Below are 24,811 nucleotides of genomic sequence, written 5' to 3'. Positions count from 1 at the left end.
ATGGGCTTCCAGGTCTTTGGAACTGATCCATATTCAGGTCACAGACAGAGTTGGAAGAATCTTCAGGGCTGGCCTGGTGGGTGACAGTCATGTGTTCCCAGGACACAAGACAAGAGCAACAGCTAGCATGAAGAGATTGTTTCTCTCTCCCCTCCCTCCCTTCCTCCCTCTCTCCCTCCCTTCCTCCCTCCCTCCCTCCTCCCCCTCTGTCTTCCTCTTCTCAAACAACATTACATGGCCACAAGGTTCCTAGGAGTTCCCACAGTTCCAGTTACTCAGTCTCTCTGCCTCTCTGAACCACAGATGGGTGATGGGTGATGTGGGCACCACTGGGCCAGCTTTGTAGAGTCTGCCTGTGTCAGTGTGCACCCTGCTTTATGGTCACAGGTCAAATGCTCAAATCTCTGTCACCTGCAGTTTAACTGTCCTCCAGGAAAACATGGTCCTGGTCCGAGAGTGCAGGAGTCTTTGTCTCAGAGGATCCAGAACTGCATACATGGGCTCGCTGTAGCTGAGGCTATCCTCTAACTCACTCTGTAGTCACGGATGACCTTTATTTAACTCTTTAAACTTCAGTCTCAGTCTTCCAAGTAGTGGGAATGCTGGGATTACAGACATGGGCCACCATGCCCAACAGAAGCAAATCTTAAAACTTATTTACTAATTCATCAGTATTGAAGCTTTTTGTTTCATTTTGTTTGTCTGTTTGTTTTGGGGGGAGGGGGGTTGGAGACAGTCTTACTTTGTAGACCAGGCTGGTCTTGAACTCACAATCCTCCTGCCTCAGTTTCTCCACTGCTGGGATTGCATGCATATACCACCACACTCAGTTTTGTGGGTATGGATTGAGCCCAGGGTTTTGTGCATGCTAGGCAGACACTATCAACTAAACTACAAGTCTCACCACTGTGAAATTGCTTAGTGGTTGACTAAAAGAAACACCGACACGTTAGAAGCATAAAGTGTGGGGCTCTCTGCTGATCCCCTGTAGCAGGCTCCTCAGCTTTCACAGGCTTCCTCAAGATGACCAACCTATCTCTCTGTGACATTCACACATGCGGACCCAGCAGGTGTCTGCAGGATAACTAGCGAGGGTACGGAATACTTGCTGGGGTCACAGAGCCATTTCTTGCCTTGAAGCCCTTGGCTTATTAGCTCCATGTTCTAACCAAGCAAAACCTGCCAGCTCAAGGCTGGATGATACATGCAGCAGTTCCTGGCATGATAGGCAGCCTGTGAATCAGAACTCTTATTCTGCATGTCTGCACAGCATCCACCCCTCATAGGATGTGCAATCCTACGCTGTCTCGAGGCTCTGTGAACCCTGATTCACTGGGGATTTGATAGTGCGCAGTCTGGCTGCTTCCTCTGCAGTCTTCCCTATCGTGCTCTGATACCCAGGACCCAGAAGGCCTGGGTCCGGTCCAGGCTCAGAACTTCTGTAAACTCCCTGTGTGCCTCTGAGCTGGTTACCTTCTCTTCCCTCCCCTCATCTATTGATTGGCATTTGATGCCCTGCACTCTGCCTGGGTTACTAAAGAGATGTGCAGATCCAGACAGAAAACAATGCCTCAGGGTTCTGAAAGTGAAAGGATCATTGTGTGTCTCTGCGAAGAAGACCATTGCCCAACATCTGTTCACCCTTCTCCAGCTGTGCTGGCAGCAGAAGGCACTGCTTGTTAGAGATTGGTTCTTTAGTTCCCCGATTCCTGGGGGCATCCAGCCCCATACCAGGTAAGTTACAAAAGGAACAAGAGGAAGTGGCTTCGAGGTCAGGCATGCGGGCGTGTGTGGACATGGACTCTGAAACATTCGGCCTCCAGGTCTTTGAAGCCTTTTCCTTCTCACCTTTCAGAGGTACTGTGTCCTTGGTGTCCCTTTGTTCCTATCCATCCAATCCTGGAGCCAGACCCTCCCATGCTCATCAGCCGTTCCCCTGTAAGACCTGCCACCTTTTTGCCCAAGGACAGCTGAATTAGGGCTTTACAATTGTAGTCACTTGGGACTCCTCTACCACATCCAGTATAGCAATGGATTTCTACGCTGTTATGATTTCCCAGGAATCACATGCAGTAGTTCTGGGAAAGTGAGGCAATGAATCTATAAATTGCTTCTGGACATGTGTACATAGAGATGTCCGGATGACAGCATCGTCATGTGGCATTTTACATTGCAGCATAATTGCAGTGGGACGGCAGCAACCAGGCATGCCACAGGGATGGATGAAGCTTACTCACTTGTAGCTGAGCTAAAACTAGAAAGAAAAACAGGATTTAGCATTGGCACCCTTTCTGTGATGTTCAAAATGACAAAATTAAAATATACTGTTGGAAGCCAGGGTAGTGCCATGTTCTCCTTGGGGGGGTTGGGATAGAAACAGGAGGGCCATGAGGGAGGCTTGAGAGCTGGTCCTGTACCATTTCTTGGTCTGGGTGCTGTTTGGTTTGAAGAGGGTCAGATCTGTATGCATTTTAAATTGTGTGATTTTGATCTCCAGGTTGTATTTTAATGAAAGCATAAAGATGACACTTGCCGATTTTGTAATTTGACCTGCTTTTTGCAGCCAGTACAAGTTTGTAGGTCCCAAAGCATTTCTAGAAGCCTCAGCTTAGTACATCCAATAGTGTGAGTCATAGAGAGCCACAGCCCTCTCCTGAGTGGTGCTCAGCACCTTTCCCCTGGACATTACCAAACACCAGGATATCCCAAGATGCTATAATGGAGCCCTTGTTAGTCACCATTCCTCTAGGATGGGAAATGCTCTTCTCTGTGGGATTTCCTTAATATCTCCCCATTTCAACCCAGGTATCCCGGATTCTCACAGATGATGTTGGTCCTCAGCCCATGGCATGTCTGGGGTCTTCCATATCTCTAGCAGCTGATGTGGAACCCATGTAACATAGGCATTCTGGAACTATGAGCTCCTAAGTCAAGGAACTCTGCCTGGATGGACAGGGTTGTCCTCAGAATGACTTCCCACTTGTGACCTGGGTGACATCAGTCAGATTTGTTCCCTCCTAAGCCCCAGTATCTGTATATTAAGACTACAATCCCAGCATCCCCATCTTCACATGGACTCCAGTGGAGCAGGTATCTCCTGGGTGACACTTTCAATCCTTACCTGATGTCCATAGTCACTAAGAGGAGACATTGGAGAGAAGGCCCTTCATCCCTTGGTAGTAACCCAAATAATACAAAGCTTGAAGAATGTTCAAAGAAACACTATCAATTTATTGATTTCCTATATTTCAACAAAGCAAATACATGGTGTATCATACAAGGAAACCAGGTCTGGCTGGCACAAGGTTCTCATACATGACAGAGCAAGGAGAGTGAGGGCCGGAGGAAGATTCCCAGAAACCGCAAGCCCAGAGACCCAGCCAGGAGCTGAGTGGACCACAGGCCATCCTTGGCCTCTTGGGTCCTTGGAAGAGGTATGGGATCTGGGTGGCTGGTCCATCCCCCATTGGGCAGGTTGCTGGTGGACAATAATTGGATCTGTCATAGGAGATCCCAAATCAAGGAAAACTTTTTTCATTGGTCCTCAACTGTAACTTGTTTTAGGCATGGAAATAGAAGACAAATCCAATTTAAAACACTAAGATAGGTCTGGGATATGTAAAGTCAGTTCAGCCCCTTTTTTCCTCTTCTAGGAATGTATCCATAAGCCCCTTAATTTTACCCTTCCTGAGTGACAGGCGTGAGTTGGGCCCAGTCTATCTGGCCAGTTTCATGGAGGAAGTTCAGGTCTGGCCCCTGGGTGTCTGGACACCCGATTCATCCCCAAAGCAAAGGGTGAGTCTGCCAAACCTTCTTCCTAGAGAAAGGAAAACTAAGCAAGCCCCTGAGCTGCAGGAAGTGAGGACCATGCTGAAGGAAGGGTGTTGCTGAGGGTCTATAACAGTTCCACTCTTTGACTCGGATATTCTGTGTGTTTCTCTCCAACTTACTTAAGAGGTGGCTGGTTCCTAAAGCCCAGGACCTGGGTATCCTTTTTCCCTGGGAGGACATACACTGTATGGGACTGGGGTGTGGAAAGTTTCATGTACTGATGTACCCTAAGGGTTTCCTTAGAACACTGCCTGGCATGGAGTAGTGTGCCAATGGCATGTTTTAAGAAATGGATTGTTTTGGATCCCAGTGACTGGCAAGGGAGATCCCAAGAAACCTATCCAAGGATAGTGTGGTGGGGTAGCATCCCACATTGATATTGGAGGAGAGGTGAGGCACCAGGCAGATTCCAACATGAGCCAAACTGGGAAGGGTGTTGTAGGCTCAGAGCGCCAGAGCACAGTGGGTTAGATGGCTTAGGACTCCTTTCAGGACAATGTCCTGGCGTATCTGACCTCCATCCTCCGTGGACAGATCTTTTCCTAGGCTAGCCTGAGCCACAAAGGATTTTTACAGTCTTCCTGCTGGGGTAAGTAGAGGGGTGGGCCAGGGAGCACCGTACATCCTCCTTGAGAGAGGTCTGACCCTGATCACTCTTGTCTACCCAGCACTAACCACACCAGCTGAGAGGTGTTAGCCTAGGCATGAGAGGCCCTGGAGAAGGCTCACCTCTGCCCCAACCCTCCGCCTGTCCTAGGGATCTTGACATAGACAGGCCCACTCATGGGGTTCCCAGGTGCTCTTTTGCTACTACTGTCTGAAGTGCAAAGTCTGGGGTCCTGGGGTTGGCTGCCTCCACCATGATAGGTCTTTTTGTTTCACAGGGGTGCAGACAGGACAGCTAGGGTTCAGGGAGAAAGAGGAATGGTTGATGGCTGGGATGTGGGCTGGCTGATGCCAAAAAGGACCCTTCCTTTTCTTGGTTTATCCGTGCAAATCCCCTCCCTTCAGCCTCTGGGACCCTCAAGCACTCTCTCACCTGACACTCAGCAGGCTGAGTCTGAGACACATGGCAGATAATTTCTAGTTCTCCTCTCTTGTTCTGTGAGAAGCCTGAGCAGACAGGTGCCAGGTCTCTACCCATTCCCACCCATTCCCACCCATCCCCTAGGAAGATGGGAATAAGCAGCTATTCCCAGAGCTCTTTGACCTCAGTCTATATTCTTGCTTTCTTTCTCCTGAAATAGCTGCTTGCAGGCTCTCTGAAATCTGGGACTCAGCCAACTAAGGCTTCGAATGGTGAGCCTGTCTTTCTGCTCCTATTCTCTAGCTAGGCAAGTGACACCATCCTGTGCCTTCTGGAGGCCCCATCTGCCTCTTAAGAGGGAACATTAGCCTCAGCCTTGGCTACTGTCCCTTCTCCTGCCATCTGGGAAGTGGCAGAAAAAGGCTACTGAACTTTCTGTGGCTTGACAGTCAAGGGCCCCTGTCTGGACACACTATACTTCCAAATAGCCAAAAACACGTGGCTCTTGTCTATAGGGAGACATGGAGAGTCCTCTGTACTGCCTGTGAACTTCAAAGAATCAGCGGACCTAGCCTGTTGCAGTTGTTGGTTATGTTGTTAAGCATTCACACACGCACACACACACACACATACACACATACTTACATTATACACATTATATATATATACTGTTTCTCAGAGAAGAAAGTATTGACATCAGACATAAGCCCCTTTAACTCAAGAAAGTTCCCCCACCCAACCTCCCAAACCCTCTTGCCTCCCAGTTCCCCTAAGGAAAAAAAAAGAATCAAAAATTATTTCCATCATCCACAGTTTTCAGGTTGTTCTTGGTTGCATCTGAACGTCTCCAAATACTGCACAGGATGAAGCAGGTAACCCATCCTCAAGGCCTGAAGTCTTCCGAGCTGGGTTGTGTCTTTCTAGAGAGAGAAATTGTCAAGTTGGGGTATAGCGAAAGGTGGGCATGGTAGTGTATGCCTGCAACACCAGTTATTTGGCTAAGGCAGCAAACCACATGTTTTAAGTCCAACCTAGGCTACAGAGCAAGTGGAAGGCTAGCCTGGGAGACTTAGGAAGACCCTCTCTCAAAATATAGTATATAAAATATAAAATATAAGAGTTGTTGAGGTTAGCCAGTGGTAGAGTATTTGCCTAGAATGTGTGAGGCCCTAGGCTAAATCCCCAACCACATCATGTAGAGTTACATGTAGTGAGACATTGCCACACCAGAGTTCTGACCCATGCTGTACACAGCTTCTCATCACACCTTCCCAAAGTCATCTGCTTCAGTGCTCAGCTGTGGTTCTTGACTTATCTGCATAAGAAACCCTTTGGATACCCATTTAAAATACACCTTCCTACACCCCATGTTAGGGCTACTTAAGGGCAATCAGGTCAGAATTGACAAGATGGAAGGCCAGAGCGTGAGAAGCAAACATTCCTATTGATTCCAGAGAATGTTCAGCTGGCAAAGCTTTGACAGTGTTGGATTTGAGTTTCTGGTCTCCAGAATGATCAACTGGAAACAAAGATTGTCCATACTTAGTGTGTGCAGAATGAGAACAGCTTTTCAGAAGGATAGAGGGTGGAGAGATGGCTCAGTGGTTAAGAGCATTTGCTGTTCTTTCAGAGGACGAGGGTTTGATTCCCAGAACCCATGTGACAGCTCATGACTGTCTGTAACTCCAGTTCCAGAGGATCCGATGCCTTTTTGTGGCTTCCTTGGGCACCTGGCACACATATGGTGCACAGACATACATGTAGGCAAGATGCTCATACACATAAAAATAATAATAGAAGAATAAAATATAAGGATGAGTTATACTCAGTAGTCATACACAGACCTCTGGCCCTTGCAGTGTTAATAAAACATTACATATCCCCAATGTCCTGTTATGAGACAGCCATGTCTTCAGCTAGGAGTCTACATGGCTATCTCCCCTGACCTGTTAGTCAGAGCCCAACAGCCTACTAAGCCAAATGATGCATCTCCCTAGAGCACACAGGCCTCTGAGTGCCTGCCATGGTGGACCTGGAGACACCCCTTGATATGGAGTAGGCTGATTCTCACCTGCAAGTCGAACTTGCTTGGACAGTCTCTTCTTAGAACCGGGAGGTGAAGTTTCTGAGGCTGTTGGCCCCAGCTATGGTTCCCAACATGTTCCTATCAAAACCTTGCTGCAAGGGGAGAAAAAAAGAAACAAAACAAAACACATTGATCCATCATGGGACAAGCAGTGTGGGGCTTGATGCCTGATCAGGAGCCACTTTTCTGTAACACACTTGCATTTATCTGGACTCTGGACACACCAGTGTGCTCTGACCACTACAGAACTCATGCCTGGGTTACAATGGACCTGATTAAAAAACATGCTGCCATGAACGTCAGTGTGTTAGTGAATTGCTCTGGAATTCCTCTTGCAAATCTGAGTTTCCTACTTGTGTATACAGAAATCAAGCAAAGAATAAGAGTTCTTCATTTTTGAGAATGGGTCTCATGTAGTCCTCTCTACACAACCAGGTATCCAACTTGACACAAGCTGGAGTTATCTGAAAGGAGGGAACCTCAATTGAGAAAATGCCTCCATAAGATCTAGCTGTAAGGCATTTTTTAAAAATTAGTGGTCAATGGGGGAGGGCCCAGCCCATTATGAGTGTGGTCATCCCTGGGCTTGTGGTTCTGGGTTTTATAAGAAAGTAGGCTGAGCAGGCCATGGGAAACAAGCCAGGAAGCAGCACCCTTCATGGCCTCTGCATCAGCTCCTGCCTCCAGGTTCCTGCCATGTACCGGATTCCCCTCCAACTTGCCTTTTGGTCATGGTATTTCATTGCATCATTATGAACCCTAAGATATCAAGGATGGCTTTGATTTCCTGAACCTCCAACCTTTGCCTCCCAAAATCGAGGTCTATGGGTGTGTGCATCTGGCTTTTCTAGGTCTCAGACAGTGAGGACCGGCCTAGTGGCTTTCCAGTGCCAAACACTCAAGTGCAAACTCTTAAGATGAAACTGAAGGGGTTATGTCACTGAGCCCTGAACCTTTCTAGGACATACTATGCTCCCAAATGGCTGGTGTGCCCTTTGTCCAACCTTCCTGCCACCTTGATCTAAGCTAGCGGTTCTCAACCTTCCTAATGCTGCAACCCTTTAACACAGTTCCTCACGTTGTGGTGACCCCCAACCATAACATTATTTCTGTTTCTATTTCTATTATTTTGCTACTGTTATGAATCATAATGTACATATCTAATATACAGGATGGTCTTAGGTGACCCCTGTGAAAGGGTCGTTTGACCCCCAAAGGGGCCACAGCCCACATGTTGAGAGCCGCTGCTCTAAGCACTGTTACACTGGGCTTCTCTCACATTTCCTCCACCTGCCCCTGCAGGCGCATGGAAGATCTGGACAGAGCCAAGCTCACACTCACTGCTACTCAAATCTGCTCGGACTCCTCCTGAGTCAATCCCACCTTGCTTTGTGAATGCTCGAACTCCCCCGCCCCCTTCCCTGTCTGCTGGGACTTTAGTACAGGGCAAGTGTGGGAAGGGTCTAGTCAGGAGGGCTGCTGGCAGATGCTCTTACCTGCCTGAGGACGCTTTGCAGCTCCTTGCTGGCCCACATGTCAGACAGGAGTAGCCGGGCAGCCTCTGCAGCCTTAGGTGAGCCACTGTGCAGGTGGGAAGTGGGTTTGTGAGGTGAGAGTACCTCAGGTATACCCCTTCCCTTGCCACAGCCCCTTTAGGGTCCAGAGATGTGGAGAGATGTGGAGAGGCTCTGGGTGCATGAAAGAGGAACCCTAATGGGGGTAGTGAGCCTGAGCCATTATACAGTGGGTACATCTCATCCCCCCGGCCCATCTGGAGGCACCCTAGAGGTTAGTTCCCTAGCCCTGGATGAAGAGAGAGCCCTACGAAGCAGGAACGAGTTCTCATATAATTGGGTCTTACTGTTCTATGTCTCCACAGAACCTTGGATATCCCAGTGTCCCACATGTCCCCCAGATAAGAAGTGTACTGCTCTGTCCCCTCTATGCATTCCTAGGGCCTGGAGGCCTAAGCGACAGCCCTTGCGCACTCAGCTTTTAGAACTTCCTCATCCTGCCCCTGCCTCCCCTGGGCACACTCTCTGTTCCCTGAGTGCTACCACGTGGGGAGGTAAAGTGGGTCCCTCCTCTGCCCACCTGTTTCGGCATAGATTGAAGACATTGTTGAGCATGCTGTTGGAGAAGTACTGCTTGGCCATCTGAGGCTGCGAGGTCATCAGGTTCCTCACAGTGTAGCAGGCTGAGGACAAGATATCTTCAGAGTTGCTGGTGTTGCCAGTGTGGCTGGTGAGGAGTCGGGTTACCTCTGGGAACACCTGGTTTCCTAGAGATGAAGGAGTTGAGAAATGGGGTCAGGATTGCTGTGGAATGGCAGAGGGGTTCCTTCGAGGGCCTCAGTACTCATAGTCCTCTGGGGGATGGCAAGCAAGGTGACCCTCAAGGACCCATAGGACCCATGGACTTCTGTAGACTTGCCCATCAAGTGACAATCCCCCCCTACTCCCACAACTCTCTTGGGCTAAATTCCTCTCAGGATACTCACACTATGGAATAGTTTGAGGATGACCTTCTAGAAGGCTCTAGAAAATACAGGCCTGTGTGGCCTATGTGGAAGGAGGAGTGGACGGATATCTTACCCATCACTCTGTGCAGCATGGGGTGGCGTGACATGTTGCTCAGCAGCGAGGCCCCGGACCGCACCACATCAGAATTGCCAGATTGCAGGAGGCGGGCGATTTGTGGCAAGCCCTTTTCCTTTAGCCCAATCAACTGGCTCATACCACTGGACATCTAAGAGAGAAGACCCAGGGAGGAGCTGGCCTGTAGCCTCAAGGAACCATGGTTGGGAGAGAAGCATGCAACCCCAAGAAAAGAAATCCTGAGCTTTTTCTCTTTCACCTTAAAGTTGGGAGGGGACAAAATTGCTCAGACCTACGAAGATGGAACAGCCAGGCTTCACCTGCCCAATACTGGTCCCTGTGCCTGGTCAACCTGAAGCTCTGGTGGATTGGCAGGGAAAGTGTCATTTCTCTCACTCGTGGTGACCCAGGATTGGTGTCTAGACTGCCAGTGTCCCGCTCACCTTCACTGTCTCACCTTTCTCAGGCAGTACCTGTTTACGTGAAACCTCATGGCCAAGGCCATGTGACAGTTACAAAAAGCCTGGTTACCTTCAAGCTCCCCGGCCTCCACAGAATCCAATCCACATTATTGAGGGCTTGCCTGAGACCAAGATGGCTCAGAAGGGGTCTGAGTCAACATGGAGATAGAACGGGGATCCCTTGCAGGTAAGTCAGTCTTATCTGGGCTGCAAACCAACATCCAGATGTGACCTAATCTAGGCCAGTTTGGTGTCCTTGAGAACCCCAGACTCCTCCTCTAAGAACCAGGGAAGTTGTCTTCACCCTCTCCTGTTCCCCAAGTCTCTTTTGCCCTAGTGTATCTGGGGAACAGCAGCTGTCTATCCACTAATATCTTATGGCTTTATTCTACACCACCATGACCTTAAACCTCAAGTCTGATTCTGTCACAGCTTTCTCTGAATCTGCTCATGTCTCAAATTCTATTTATCTGTCAGTCCATCAGATGGGGATTTCTCTTGCTAATCAAGCAAGCTCCTCATCCCTGTCCCCCATGTAGAGTCCAAGTGGTCAGCGCCATAGAACAAGAGATTATAGGGTGGGCATTATGAAGGAGCTCTCAGAGGGCAGAGGTGTGTCTGCCTCCATCACTGCTCCGGTGACCAGCCCAAGGCCCAACATTCTCACACCTGCAGCTCGAAGCTTACTCAGAGCCAGTGTGTCTGAGAGTCTCAGGCAGGGAAAGGATAGGCTGGTGGAAATGCAGGGAGTAGACTGGAGAAATGGGAGACTGAGCATCCTCACCAGCCCCTTGCTGGCTGTCAGGTTCTGCAGGGCACCAGCACAGGCTTCCAAGGTTGCATCTTTCTTGCTCTTTCCCATGAGGTTCAGGTAGGTGCGGATGGCATCTGAGTGGTACAGCCAGCTGCTGCCCCTGGGGTTGCTCTCTTCCTCAGGCAGGGGGCAATCGTAGTTATTGTTCTGAAGACAGACAGCAGGTCAGTGAGGGAACTGGTGATATAACATACCCAAGTGTTCTGTCTCTCCCCCAATTTCAGGTTGTGGATTCCATTGGGGAAGGATGGGAGAAGACTGCTCCCAGCACCCCTTTCATCTGTGCATTCCAGAACCCCCCAAACAAGGGAATGGACCATGGTTCTTAGACAGTCTCTGGGGGAGCATCGCAGGAAGTGTGCTCCAGAGTAGCTTCATCCCGAGCCTCCAAATATGCAAGGCCACACTAAGGTTTGGCAGCAATTTTAGCTAAATTTTAGCTAAAATTTTAGCGGAAAATTTTAGCTACTTTGGGATCTCCAAGGCTGGCCTGGGGCTTGGCTTCTATATCCTGACTGTGGTCTATAGCATCTTTCTTAGGAGGCTCAGAAGGTGCTGGGAAGCCTTGCCCAAGATGGTAAGAGTTTTATTGTTTCCCCAGTGCTCAGCATTCAGAGGGAGATGAGGGCGATTTCCACATTACACAGTAAGAGGAATAGAGACCTGCAGAAAGAGGCCTCCAGCTACCGTCCTTGGGAGGTATGGGCTCCTACAGCCTACAAGGGTCCCCTGTGCATTCTAGGAGGCAGGACTGTGGTGTGCTTCCAAGAACAAGACTTTGACTGGGGCTTGTCCTCAAGGGTATCTTTGGCTCCAATAGAACAGGGGGAGGTAGACCTGGTGGGGTGCATAGGGAGTGGGCCCTGGCTCACCATCATCTTGTCACCCCTGTTGCTGAAGCAGCCGGTGGAGGACTTCTCAGTATAGGTGTTTCGGGCATTGTAATCCAGCTGGCGGTAGCGGGTGGGCACTTCAGCATCCAGGCGGTAGGAGAGGTTATGCAGGATACACATGCAGTTCTCCACGGACTGCAGGCAAGCAGAAAGCACCTGAGTTCTGTCCAGTCCCAACAGACTTCTGGGCCTGCTACCTACCCAGAGAACTCATAGCCTGTGCCACAGTCAGTCTGTAAAGCTCTCTCAGGCATACCCTGGCAACTAGTCACGATTCCTGCCTCTGTCACTTCCTGACTGTTTGAACCTGTATGATGACTCACCTATATGGGCCTCAGTTTCCTTAGATGTAAAATGGACTATTTTCACCTCACTTGTCCAGTGGAGGAGAGGATGTACTGGGCCTCCAGTTCTATACCCACGTAGAATGAACCAACCACAAATTGAAATTACTTAAGAAAAATATAAGGTTTCCGAGCACAGATTTCTTTCTTGGCATTATTAATAACTACTTGAAATTTGTACTGTATTAGGTTTCATAAATAACATATGGATGATTTGAAGTGTGCAAAGGAATGCATATAGGTTATATTCAAATACCTATTTTATAGAAGGGGTTGAATCTGTGGATTTGGGTGTGCATGGGAATTTGGACCAATGTCTATGGTTACTGAGGGATGATTGTACAGGAAGAATACTAACCATGGGGCCTTGCACATAGCACACACAGCACACAAGTGACCATTGCCATTGGCACAGACCAGTGTGGGCCACAAGATTAAAAGCATTTTCCCTTCTAAAGCGACTTCCTTCAGAAGCAGTCCCAGTTCCTTCTGGTTTTAAAAACATCTTAAAAAAGTCACTACTGTCTTTCCTGTCCCCTCTTCCCACAGTCACCCTTCAGCCTCCAACACCAAAGATGCTATGAGCATAGCATCAGTGGGACCTGGGACTAGGGACTTCACAGAAGCATTTGGGTCCACAGTTTCATCTGCTTCTGATCAGCCTCCAGGCTAGGGCTTGGGGTGGCAGATTTACACTCTGAGCATCTCTTGGTCCCTTTTGGGGTCAGGGTGAATCTGACTTCTATTGGTTAGGGTTGTCCAGGTATAGGAGATGTACACAGAGCAGGAAAAAGAAAAATATCACTTTCTCTTGTAGCTTAATGACAAGGCTGTTCTTAGAGGCCTTGTTTTCCCTCCCAGTGAAGAAAGCAAGAGATAGAAACTTCCTGTCATTGGTCTTCCTGGTGACCTGGGTGTGGGAACTAGACCCTGAGCCACTGTCTGGCTATTGTGGAAGTTTCTAGCCTCTTTTCTCCAGGAACTGTCCTTTCAATTTGCCCATATTGCTGTATCCAGAAGTCTAGAGAAGGCAGGAGGGTGGCTTGCCAATGGCTTTTCTGGAGGTTCTAGAAGGAGTTACACCTTGGAAAGGACATGGGGAGCCTGGGAGCACTTTCATGGGCTCAGCACCACAATAACAGTGTGGCAGGGAGCGCTTGCATGTTCTAGATGTGCCCTCCATCGTTCCTGCCTCTGTTCCTGTCCTGTCACCGAGACATATTCCACAAGCATCTGGAAAATGGAACCCTGACTCATGGGTTCTCAAAGAGAAACGTCAGGACAAGGAGAGTCCCTGACTTAAGTGTGTGGCTTTGGGCTTTGCAGCTATGGGCAGAGACAATAGGGTTGGAGATAAATGTGTCACCAGGGGCCCATACCCTCACCTTGTCATCACAGCGGCTGGCAGCCACACAGTTCTGGACATAGGCCATGAGGGAGTCAATGAGCCCAGAGTAGTTCCGCATAGTCTGGCGGCCGGCATCAGCTGAGCTCAGGTTCCTGCAGGAGAGAACCAGGGAGGAGGAGGATGCAGGTAGGGTGATGAGAAACCAGGACAGGAGGGCCAGAGTGCAATGGGGACAAGCAGGGAAGAAGAGCAGAATGCACAGAATTTGGAAGTTGTGGCAGGAAGAAGGAAGGAGAGGAAAGGAGAGAGAAAAATGAGGAAAAGGGAGAGAAGGAAAAGAAACCGTCCTCTTTATAGCGCCACTACATCTGACAGTCCCGCTCCTGCCCTCTAGTGGCCACTTAAGGGACAGGAATTGGAAGCTGCAGCATGCTGTCTTTTTGCCTGAGCAAAGCAGAGCTGAGGGGGGTGATGGACCAAAACTGGAAGTGGGGTGCTAACTGGGGGTTCAGATGTAGTTACGTCTTTAAAAGGTTGTGTCCATTCCCAAGCAGTGTGGGTTCTCCTGCCCTAGTGGCGTGTATGGTGCATGTATGGGATGAGTGTGTGTATATTGTCACACCCAGGAGCCATGTGGCCCCATAAAGTCCTTAATTACTTTGGCTTTTCATCTACCCAGTCTCTTTGCCCTCTGGAGGCTGTGGCTAGGGGCTGGATGGGAGAAGTGCAAGCTGGGACACAGAAGCACATAGCAGCTTCACCCCTATTCTGGCAGCTCTTTGGAATTCTGGGGGACAAACCATTATAGCAAAGTGAGACCCTTGCTCCATGGTTCCCTACCCCATGACAGCACCTACTCCGAAACACATCCAGATCCCACCAGGGCCACACCCTGCCATGGAACTCAAACAACTTTGGGCAAGGCAGCACCATCCCCATGCCAATGAACATGGCGAATGGGCTCAGCACTTGGGCGGGGTAGGGGGGGTGACTCATGAGCAGCCAGTCAGCAGACTTTTGTGTAAAAGAATGCTCTTCAAGATAGTACAAGAAATACATTTCCCCTCCGAGGGTGGGGGAGGGAATTTAGTTGAATCAGTTTGGATATCCAAATGTAGGCTTTTCCACTCTTAGGCTCCCAGTGATGTCCTCTAGATCCCCTCAGGATTGCATGACATAGCCAGACTCAGAGACTTCAGTAATACCTAACCCTTTGTCCTAGAGCCAGCCCACAAAAGCAGGGCCAGGGTGAGCATTAAGTCCTCTACTCTGGCTTGAATGTTGGCTGAAAGGGAGGCTGACTGTGGAAGGGCTTGAGCAAAAAGACTTTATATGCCCTCTTCGCGCACCTCAAGCAGCCCGTAGCATTGAAGAAGACCTCAGGGTCCACCACTTCCCGGGACATGTTGCTGTTGCCATCACACCAGCCAGAGAAAGGAATGATGACCCGGTCAGTCAGAACAGGTAGGGCATCGGCCACCAGCTCCTCCTTCAGCTCATCAGTGGAAGACAGGTTCCAGAGTAGACCTGGACACAGACATGGTCAGTTCAACATGGCAGCCTCTGGAAACCTAGGAACTAAAGGTGCTGCCCCTAGCCTGGGCTCTAGCCAATGGTAGGATTGGCCCATCACATCCCTCATGATCCTATTCTCAGTGTCCTTGTAGACTGCAGGTTCTTTGAGGTCTGGGAATATCTAAGAGTTCCCTGTCTAGGTAAAAAATTATGCACATGAAAGGTTCTTAAAATACAGTTGGTTAATCAGTGGTTTTAGCCATCTATTTTGGAACTTAGAACTGTTAAATAGTCTCTGTTTTTCCATCTGAAACAATACATCAAAGTATCAACCATGGAGGTCGGTCCAGAGACTCTAATCAATTGTTACTCTGAACATTCTTGTCTTTCTAGTTTAACTCAAGGTCTTTATGGTGACTTTGCTGACCTGTACCCCACCTGAATGTACCCCACCTTGAATGCTTCATCCTTTAAGACCTGCTAACCCCTGCCCTACTGGGTTTGCTCCCCTTACATCACCTGCACGTCTCAGTGCCTACTACATAAGGCTCCTTCCCTTGTACCCCAGTCTTGAAGATGCCCTCTGAAGAGTGTACACCACCTCAGACCATCATCTGGATGCCACTATTCCAGTTGGAGCCAGTGCCACTGAGCTCCTGAATTGTAGCCCAATGAAACCTACACAGCTGTGCCTTGGCCTAGTGTAGAAAGGATTGGTCAGAGACACACCCTGCCACCTTGCCTAGTCCGCACCCTGGCTTCCTACTGTAACAGCCTACCAGTTAACTGTTTCTGGATCTCCGTGCTCCCACTTCTCCGCAGGAGGCTGACAGCCTCACGGATCCCATTCTGCCTCCTGGTCTCCAGCTTATTGGTGGTGCTCCTGAATACCAGGTTGCGCAGGGCCCCAGCAGCAGCCTGCTGGACATTCTGATTGGGGCTGCGGAGGAGATCCACCAGCTTGCAGATGCCCCCCAGCTGATAGACCTGCAGAGAGAGTTGCCCACATTGTTTGTTCAAAGGAGGGGAGGCTGAGACAAATATTCTCTACTCAAAGTAGCTGTTTCTCAGACCTCCCCCCACAAAAAAATCAGTTCAGAAGCACACAACTCAACCACACAAATAAGCAGCAAGGAGTTAATGGTAACTGACCCAGATAAGAAAGACAAAGACGGGAATTCACAGCTAGCTCCCTCATATCCTACTCGAGGCCCTTAGCAAGTCTCTCCTCTGTCTGGAGCCTGGATGGAGCTCTTCCGGAGCATGCTAAAGACCGGATGAGATGATGCACCACCATACTTTAGAACCCTAAGGTGAAACAGACACTGAAGGTGCCACAGAAACCCTCCTATGGTTGAATTTTTTTATGAAAACTATTCCAGGCTTCTAGGAAGCCATTTGTGGCACATGTAGCTCTACTGTGTCCTGTAGGTGTTTTTCCTAGCCGGCCAACAGCCAAGCTTGGGAGGCATCAATGAACCCTGTTTTCACTGAGGGGAATGGCTGGGAGGGAGGGAGTTGAGGGTCGGGGAATAGTCATCTCCTTGAGTGGAATCTGAGGAAGGGGATTTTTGGGAAACTCATGACTGTCATTGAGCCATGGGCCTCTTCCATGGCTGTTGTAGAACACAAACCTCCTAGTGTAATAACCATTGTTGTCTTCAGCATAGCAGCTGCAACTGCTTGTGAGAAACCCTCAGGGTCAAAAGCACGTAGATGGCTCAGTGGGTGGAGGAAGTGTTTGCCCCAAATCCTGATGATTTGAGTTCAATCTCCAGTACACATGTGTGTGCGTGCACACACACACACACACACACACACACACACACACACACACACACACACACACACACACAGAGAGAGAGAGAGAGAGAGAGAGAGAGAGAGAGAGAGAGTGTTAAAGAACTAGATTGGGTATGTTACTGGAAGGAGGGGATGGAGAGAGTCATTAGATCTCTACCTGAGATGTAGCCACTCTTCCCACATTTCCCTGCCAGTGATATGTAATTCTGCCCAAGCTGCGTAAGGTCCTGTGGTCTCAGGTCTTTGAGGTGATAGGGTATATAGAATATGAAAGATTAGATGAAGAGTGGGCGGACTCCATCTATACATCTATGCCTGGATGAGACTTGCTTTTGGTCACTAAGGCTCTTGTAAGTTACTCATCACTGTGCGTTGTAAATAAACCCAATAAACTCATTGACATGCCAGGTTGTGTCTTGGTGGGATCAGTGCTTTGGTCTGTCGGTGGCACACTGTCTCTAGTGAATAGATGTTTATTTATATCTCTCTAGGAAAGGTTCGCATAGCAATGGTCAGTGGGGGAAATGCACCTGTCTAAGGTCCACTCAGGAGGGCATTAAAGATGCAGCTCTGATCTTGCCAGGAATTCTCCTTCTCCCGATGACTGGGTGCTGAGGAAAGGAACCAACTACATATGCTTTCACGCATCTCCAAATGTGGAGCCAGGCTGACACGCCCAGGAGCTAGCAGCTAGGAGGGTGTATGGCCTTTTACCTGTTGCTTGGCAGATTCATCCTGGAAGCAGGTATGCTGGATGTAATAGGCCCCAATGGCTTGGTACTTCTCATCCTGGGAGCTCAGGTACTGCACAGCTTTGGGGATGGTCAGCCCACTGCACTCAATGTCCTCACTGCAGATCCTGGAAGAATGGGGTCCAGTGAATTACAGGGTGAGCTGGGAGCCCTGGTGAGCAGGCTCTAAATTCTTCCTTGTACACTCAACCACCACAGCCTTTCCTCCAGGGAAACAGAACAAGGCAACCAGGCTCTCTTGGAGAATATCTTGTGAACAGCTCCCTTCGAAGAAGGAAAAAGGCTATGTTCTGGGTTTCCCTCTCTTGGGATGAGGCCCCTGTCATGGGTTAAGGCTGAAGCAGGACAGTTACCTTTACACTGTGCACAAACTTGGTCCTATATCCTGAGACAAAGCTCCCCATCTATCCTGCCATTCAGTTTGTGCCTGGTCCTGGGAGAGTGAAAGCAAATGGCTTGTCTACTCCATCTCTCCTCCTCCTCCCTCCCCAAGTCAAGCTAGCTTCTTACACAAATTCTTATGTCCTTTCTCATCCCCATCGTCACCATATTCATCTGTGTTGGGATTGCTGTCATGGGGCTAGTGGCTAGAGAGCTGCCTTGAACTAGGTCCTAAAATTCTGTCCATTAGCTTGTTCTCCAGCTCAGAAGCCACCACAGCTTCTCCATACAGCAGGTTCAAACTCAGACTTCTTACATAGACACTGAAGGGCATGCGTTAGGTTGAACCATGGCAAAAGGCTATTAGTTCACTGTTTTAACTGAATGTTTGGCTCCACTGCAACCGCTGGCACGTTCCCTAGCCTCTGGCAAGAGTGTGTTGGTTGTAGCAAGACATCCTCAGTTCCAGGCACGAAGGTCTAGCCTAGGCCTGCTGGAGTCTCCCTTCCAAGAAGCCTTTCCAAGGAAGGGAACCCTCGTCTGGGAACTCCCACAGCTCCCATGGGCAGCCTTTTCACCCAAGTGTGCCTTGCTTCTGAACAGAGAGAACAGGTCCTGCAGGGCAGAGAAAGCCCTACCCCACAGATGTCCTCAGCATCTACAGTGGGAACCCTCTCTTCATTTGTACTGGACGGATGGATACCTTTTTGCCATAGTTAGTGCTCAACAAATAGCCACAGTTATCGCTAAGGCAACCTGACTTCATGTCTGAAAAATCTCATCCAAGGTGCAGCGTTCTCTGGCCCTGGTCTGGTTGCATAACTGCCCTCTATTGAGAAGGCATCACCTTACCTTTATCAGTCAACTGTCCCTTCTGTGTGGTTTGTGGCTTGTCACTCAATCCTAAACCTCCAGGTAGGGGCAGGTGGTGCCATGATTAGTCTCCAAGGATTTCTGAGTCCTCTCACAAGTTATTCTAAACACGCCTTATGTACTTCAAATGTGAGCTGTCCTTTAAATGGATCCCACTTTCTTTCCGAACAGTGTGGGACTGGTAGGAAAGAGTACAGCTATAGAACCAGCTGTGTGGCCTTGGGTGAGCGCTGCTATCTGTCAGCTTCACCAGGCATGCCAGAAAGGGGCTGGATCAGAAGAACACAAAGCTTCTCGGTCACTAAGAATGTGCTCCAGAGGTGCTGTGACTATGTCACCATGGTTGTGCCTCCTGTACTCACCACAGAGCCTGCAAGGAGTAGACGCTCCCTAAATATTTGCCAAGTAAACAAGTAGCTGTCAGTAGATGGTTAGGGACAGTTGGAAGATTCAAGGTGTGCTGAGCCCTGAAAGGCAGGTTCAATGTTACTGCCCATGGCTCTCTATAGGACAGCTCATCAGGTCTCATTCACAGTGTGGGGTGTGTGTGTGTGTGTGTGTGTGTGTGTGTGTGTGTGTGTGAGAGAGAGAGAGAGAGAGAGAGAGAGAGAGAGAGAGAGAGAGAGAGACTTACCTAGAAGGTGTGTTAGAACACATATTGCTAGGACCTCCAGGTGTCGGTAGGACTGTGTGGGGCCCAGGAATGAATATTTATTTTTTAAAAATTTAAAATTTTTATTATTTTTTATGTATGGGTATTCTGCCTGCATGACTGCATAACTGGAGGCTAGAAAAAGGTGTTGGTTCTTCTGGAACTGGAGTCACAGTTGGTTATAAGCTACCATGTGGGTGCTGGGAATCAAATTTGGGTCTTCTGGAAGAACTCTGAGCCATCTCTCCAGCCCTGAGAACAAGTATTGCTAACACATTCCCAGAGACACATGGTGTGGCAGCCATCAGCCTGCTAATCTCTCCTTTGCCTTGCTCTGTTCATAGCTAGTGATCACTAAGACCTGTGTATGCAATGTCTGGGTTCTGTGACCTCTTCATTCTGATGACTCTTCAGTCAGTGGCCCATTAGATCAGACACTCCTCAAGATGGCAAGAGTGAAGCCAGAACACAAGCTTGAGCCTCTCTCTGCTTCCTTGGGAGCGAGCCCCTTGCAGAGTGGGCCAGGCTAGCTAGCAGGTTGCCTCCCACGAGCCCCACCACAGCCCCGCAGAACTCACTTGGAACTGGCTCTCGAATGGCCAAAGGACAGGTCCTTGTTGCAGGAGATAGGCGGCACATACACGGCGTCCTGCTTGGAGGTACAGGAGGGTGGTCGCACGGGGCACTTCTTGACGGCCTTCTGACCGCTGCAAGTGCTGTAAAAGCTGTAGCGGTTCTGGGTGGTCTTGTGGCCCTTGCTGCCCAGCGTGCCCTTGCGCAGCGTGCCCCTCGGGTCACAGTAGAGGTCAGGTTCACTGCGGCTCGCCTTGATTTTCTGCATGAAGCAGATGTCGCTGCCGGCGCCAGTGGTGGCACAGCTGCCGCGGGGGTAGTGGCGGCTCCAGTTTTCCATCTGGCTGTAGGAGCTGAAGCGCCTGTTGTCAGGCTCCCGCTTGAGGGTCCCATTGTAGATCTAGACAGGAAAGGGGTGAGCGGTTTAGTGAAGCTCTTGACTGGGACCCTGGATCTAGCTGTCCACGAAGGCAGCCCTTCCTGGCCCAGTTACAGTGTTCAAAGGATTTGGAAATAGCCGCAGAGAGGAGACATGGCCATTACTGCTTGCTATATTATTTTTCCAAATGCAGGTTGTGATCCACTGTGGAATATGAGATATTTTTAGCAGATATGCCTTATTAAAAGTATAGATGAAGAAATATATTGGAAAATATACAATACAGAGAGTAACACAGTAGAGACATAACCTGTTTTGTGCTACAGTGAGTAGATTCAGAATTGCAATGTAAAATTAATTTTTAATTAAAAAGTAATTTATTTTGTGTACATGGATGTTCCGCCTGTGTGTATGTCTGTCTACACACCACATGTATGTCTACATGTGCCAAAGAAGATACAAGAAGAGGGTGTCAGAGTCTCTGGAACTCCAGTTATACATGGTTGTGAGTCACCATGTGGTTGCTGAGGATTGAAACCAGGTCCTCTCGAAGAGCAACTAGTGTTCTTAACTGCCAAGCCCTTCTTGCCAGTGCCCAAATAACTTCTTATTGTGGAAATGTGTGAAAGGAAGTCCTATGCTACTGATCTGGCCACATGGGCAAGGTCTAGGTGGGGGCTGCCATGCAGAGAGGAGTGCCTCTTTCTATAGTCACTCGGGAAAGAGCAGTGCCCATGAGCTTTTGTCTAAGGTCCTTGTCTTGTCCCTTTGGGCATGCCAAACAACAGTGTCTTCTAACACAACCAGCCCTGTATCAGCCCTTACACATGTTCAGAAATGTCCATTCTATTCTACTACAAAGAGCTGCTAGCTAGGAAGCCACTGGGCACACAGAGGTGGTCCAGGGCTACAAGGCGGGGGCACAGGGAGACCTCTGTGCTGTGTTGTCAGCCAGGGCAGAAACTCATCCAAAGGGGAAAATGTACCATGAATAACGAGGTGTTCCTAAGCCACCTGGGAATTTGCTTCTTTGGGAGGAGCCTGCAAAGCCAGAGGCTTGGTGGGAATCAGCTGTGGTACTGAACTCTCCATAGCAGACTTTCCCAGACCCGAAGGGTGGCGGGTCTGGCCTGCTGGAACTTGTTCTCAGACTACAGGATCAACATTGAGCCTGATAAAACCTCTCCGTACAGTTGCTGATTCGGGACTCACCTTTGCTGGGATAAGCGAGGGCCAAGTTCAGCCCAGAGGCTGCCCACCCAACCCTAAGCAAGGGATGGGGTAGGGAAAATGAGAACAGATAAACTGTGCAAACTGTGTGTCTGCAGAGGAGGCTGCTGTTAGGCGACCAGCAAGTCCCCTCTATACTGGATCTAGCCATACAGAACTAAGGAGGGGCCCGTTGTTCCAGTTCCCCAAAAGAATGGGTGTCAAGGTACCAGTTGGAAGTGGTTATCCAAAACCCAGAAGCCACAGACTGTTAATCTTGGTGGTGGCAGGTATACTCCCTTCACCATGCCAAGCAGGCACAATTTTCTGCCCCCAACTGGGTCAAACCACCCTGCCATACAGTGAGCTGGTCTGTGGGAGATCAGGAAAGACACAAATAATGGCAAGGCAGAGGTGAGAGGAGCTGGCAGTTTTCTTGTCATTGGGGGGGGGGCGTACTCCTTGATGATTATATACAAACTGTAAAGAGGCCTTCACTGCCTCAGGCAGTGGCCACACTCTGCCTTCTCCCAGGATGGAAGGCAGCAGATGGTGCTTTGGAAGGAAAGCCGAACACACTCCCCAAGGCAGGCTGGCCTTAAGAAAGGCAACAAGGAGCTCCCTTGTTCTCAGTAAGTGACACACCTGGACGTCATCTCAGACACCTGATGAGGAGTGCAGATGCTCTCCTGGACCAAACCCAGCAAAGACGCCATCCTGCTGATTAAGCCTGAGAGAGGTTCTGGGCTCAGCAACCTGTGCTGGGAAAAGGAGCAGCAGGCAGTCCTGGCAAGTCTCAGCGAGGTGGGCTGCCCCCAGGGAATGGGCGAGGATGCCCCTGTGAGATTGCAGTACCAGGCTCCCCCCCCCCATCAGCCACACCCCAGTAGTGTCATCCATTCCTGAGAGCCCCACCCTAGCTTTTAAAGCCACAGTGCTAGATTGTATGAGTATGACAACTAGAGGTGGCTTTTCCATCTCCATTGCCTTTTGTGGTCACTTTGACAAGCAGGAGATAAACTTAGTTGGACCCTGCCCTCTCTTAGTGATCTACATGTCTGGGTATTCTCCAAGGCTCAGATAGAGCATGCTGCCCCAACCCTCCCTGCACAGCTAGGCCATGACCCAGCTGTAGCTGCAGCCTGTAAGGTTGAATTGGTGGTGTCATCTTGGGAGTCCAAATACCTTCCTCAAACATGGCCAGGTTAGGACTTAGATGTGGTAGTCAAGAGTGCAGACTGGAGTCACACTGCCTTGGTTGTGTCAGTTGCTTCCTTGGGTGTAACCTGAGGCAAGGGACTTAAACCCAGTATGTCTGAGTTTCTCCAGCTGTATAACCGAGATCCTAATTGTTCATGACATAGAGGGTCATTAGAATCATTAGAGTAATGTTTGTAAATTAGAAGTGGACATGACATGAGTACTTGGACCATCTGAATCCCTCTGACTCTCACGCTGGCTGCCTGCAGGAACTGGCTGAGGGTGCACACATATGCACTTGTCCTCTAGGGATCCTTTCCTAATGCAGGGACCACACACACATGCGATCTTGCCAATCTTTTACATGGGTACTGGGGATTCATACATAGGTCCTCATACTGGTATGGCCATAAATTTTCTGACTGAGCTATTCCCCAGTCCCCTCTGCTTCCCCTCCTCATCTTAATTTTTTTAAGACAAATCCTCTCTCTGAGCTCAGAGCTCATGGGTTCAGATGTTAGTCTAGCTGGCCAATGAACTTCAGTGATACACTTGTCTCTGTTCCCCCAGCACTGGGGTTACAAATGGGAACTGCCATGCCTGGCTTCTAAGTGAGCGCTAGCATCTAAACTCAGGTGCTCATGCTTAAATGGCGGGAACTCTACCAATTGAACCATCTTCTCAGCCACTGACAGGATCTAATAACCTACACCATTTCTAAGAAGTTTCTAGATAATCCAGCCCCAGAAAGAGACACCCAGGATTCAGAGCCCCACACTGAGCTCATTACCCAACACAGGACAGATCTAAGTATGTTTGGGGAAAATAGAAGTATCTCTTCTGCCCAGATGGTACAAGCAGAGTGAAGCAGGCTTTCTGCCAAGATGGTGCAGTTCTGAGGAAGACATGAAGGAGCAGGAAGATTGAGTCAGGGGAAGAACAGAGGAGAGCAAGAAAAGAGATACCATAATAGAGGGAGTCATTATAGGTTTAAAGAGAAATCTGGCACCAGTGAAATGTCCAGAGAGCTACAAGGATGACCCCAACTAAGAATCTAAGCAATAGTCAAGAGACTACCTTAAATACCCTTCTCCGATAATGAGATTGATGGCTACCTTATATGCCATCCTAGAGCTTTCATCCAGTAGCTGATGGAAGCAGAAGCAGAGACCCACAGCTAAACACTGAGCTGAACGCCTGGAATCCAGTTGCAGAGGAGGAGGAGTGATGAGCAAAGGGGTCAAGACCAGGCTGGAGAAATCCACAGAAACAGCTGACCTGAACAAGGGGTTGCTCATGGAACCCAGACTGATAGCTGGGAAGCCAGCATAGGACTGTTCCAGACTCCCTGAACATGGATGCCAGTTTGGAGGTCTGGACAATCTATGGGGCCTCTGATAGTGGATCAGTATTTATCCCTAGTACACGAATGGACTTTGGGAGCCCATTCCACATAGAGGGATACTCTCTCAGCCTAGACACATGGGGGAGGGTTTAGGCCCTGCTCCTAATGATATGACAGACTTTAAAGATCCGCCATGGAATGCCCACACTCCCTGGGGAGCAGAAAGGGGATGGGATGGGTGGCAGGGGAGGAGGGAAGGGAGAGGGAACTGGGATTGACATGTAAAACAAGCTTGTTTCGAATTTAAATAAAAAAAGGAAAAAATACAAAAGATAAGCAAATACATCTATTCAATTAATTTATAAAATTGCTTCTTCTTTAATAAATGGTGGAATCATATGCAAACCAAATAGAAAAACAAAAAAGATGGTGCACCCCTTACATAGGTGCTCCTGGCATCTGTGGCAGGACACTTCTCCATTGTCTGGATGCCCAGACATCACAGGATGTTTGTGGGGGCCCTGCCCTTGGGGTTCCAAATGATAGCAGTCCCACTCCCACCCCCATTTCCAAACACTGTCTTCTAAGTCCTAAGCAAACAGCTGTGGCCAAAACAGAATTCATGGACACCTGTGCCCACAGCAGGTGGGAGAGCATTGCTGCCAATGCCTCTCCAGCCACACCCCCACACTCAGATAGGAATCTGCTGGCAGCCTCCTCTTTTTTGA

At 49.2% G+C, this 24,811-nt stretch overlaps 1 protein-coding gene across 1 annotated transcript in view; it reads right to left on the bottom strand.

Annotated features, from left to right (window-relative positions):
* Window positions 1-3,205: 3,205 nt before the first annotated feature.
* The window catches only part of Pkp1 (plakophilin 1), a 45,591-nt gene continuing 23,985 nt past the window's right edge, over window positions 3,206-24,811 (bottom strand). Inside the window, exons 3-14 of the mRNA XM_027417497.2 lie at window positions 19,956-20,350; window positions 17,434-17,578; window positions 15,696-15,903; window positions 14,751-14,928; window positions 13,439-13,553; window positions 11,689-11,844; window positions 10,787-10,963; window positions 9,539-9,692; window positions 9,039-9,225; window positions 8,441-8,525; window positions 6,930-7,036; window positions 3,206-5,778 (exon numbers count right to left, since the gene is read on the bottom strand). Of these exons, the coding sequence (XP_027273298.1) occupies window positions 6,962-7,036; window positions 8,441-8,525; window positions 9,039-9,225; window positions 9,539-9,692; window positions 10,787-10,963; window positions 11,689-11,844; window positions 13,439-13,553; window positions 14,751-14,928; window positions 15,696-15,903; window positions 17,434-17,578; window positions 19,956-20,350 (1,875 nt within the window). The 3' untranslated portion in view covers window positions 3,206-5,778; window positions 6,930-6,961. The remainder of the gene's footprint in view (window positions 5,779-6,929; window positions 7,037-8,440; window positions 8,526-9,038; window positions 9,226-9,538; window positions 9,693-10,786; window positions 10,964-11,688; window positions 11,845-13,438; window positions 13,554-14,750; window positions 14,929-15,695; window positions 15,904-17,433; window positions 17,579-19,955; window positions 20,351-24,811) is intronic.

This window comes from Cricetulus griseus, chromosome 5 (genome assembly GCF_003668045.3).
Source record: "Cricetulus griseus strain 17A/GY chromosome 5, alternate assembly CriGri-PICRH-1.0, whole genome shotgun sequence".
NCBI lineage: Eukaryota > Metazoa > Chordata > Mammalia > Rodentia > Cricetidae > Cricetulus > Cricetulus griseus.
Note: the sequence above shows the minus strand (reverse complement) of the source record. Positions and strands in the feature narration are given on the sequence as shown.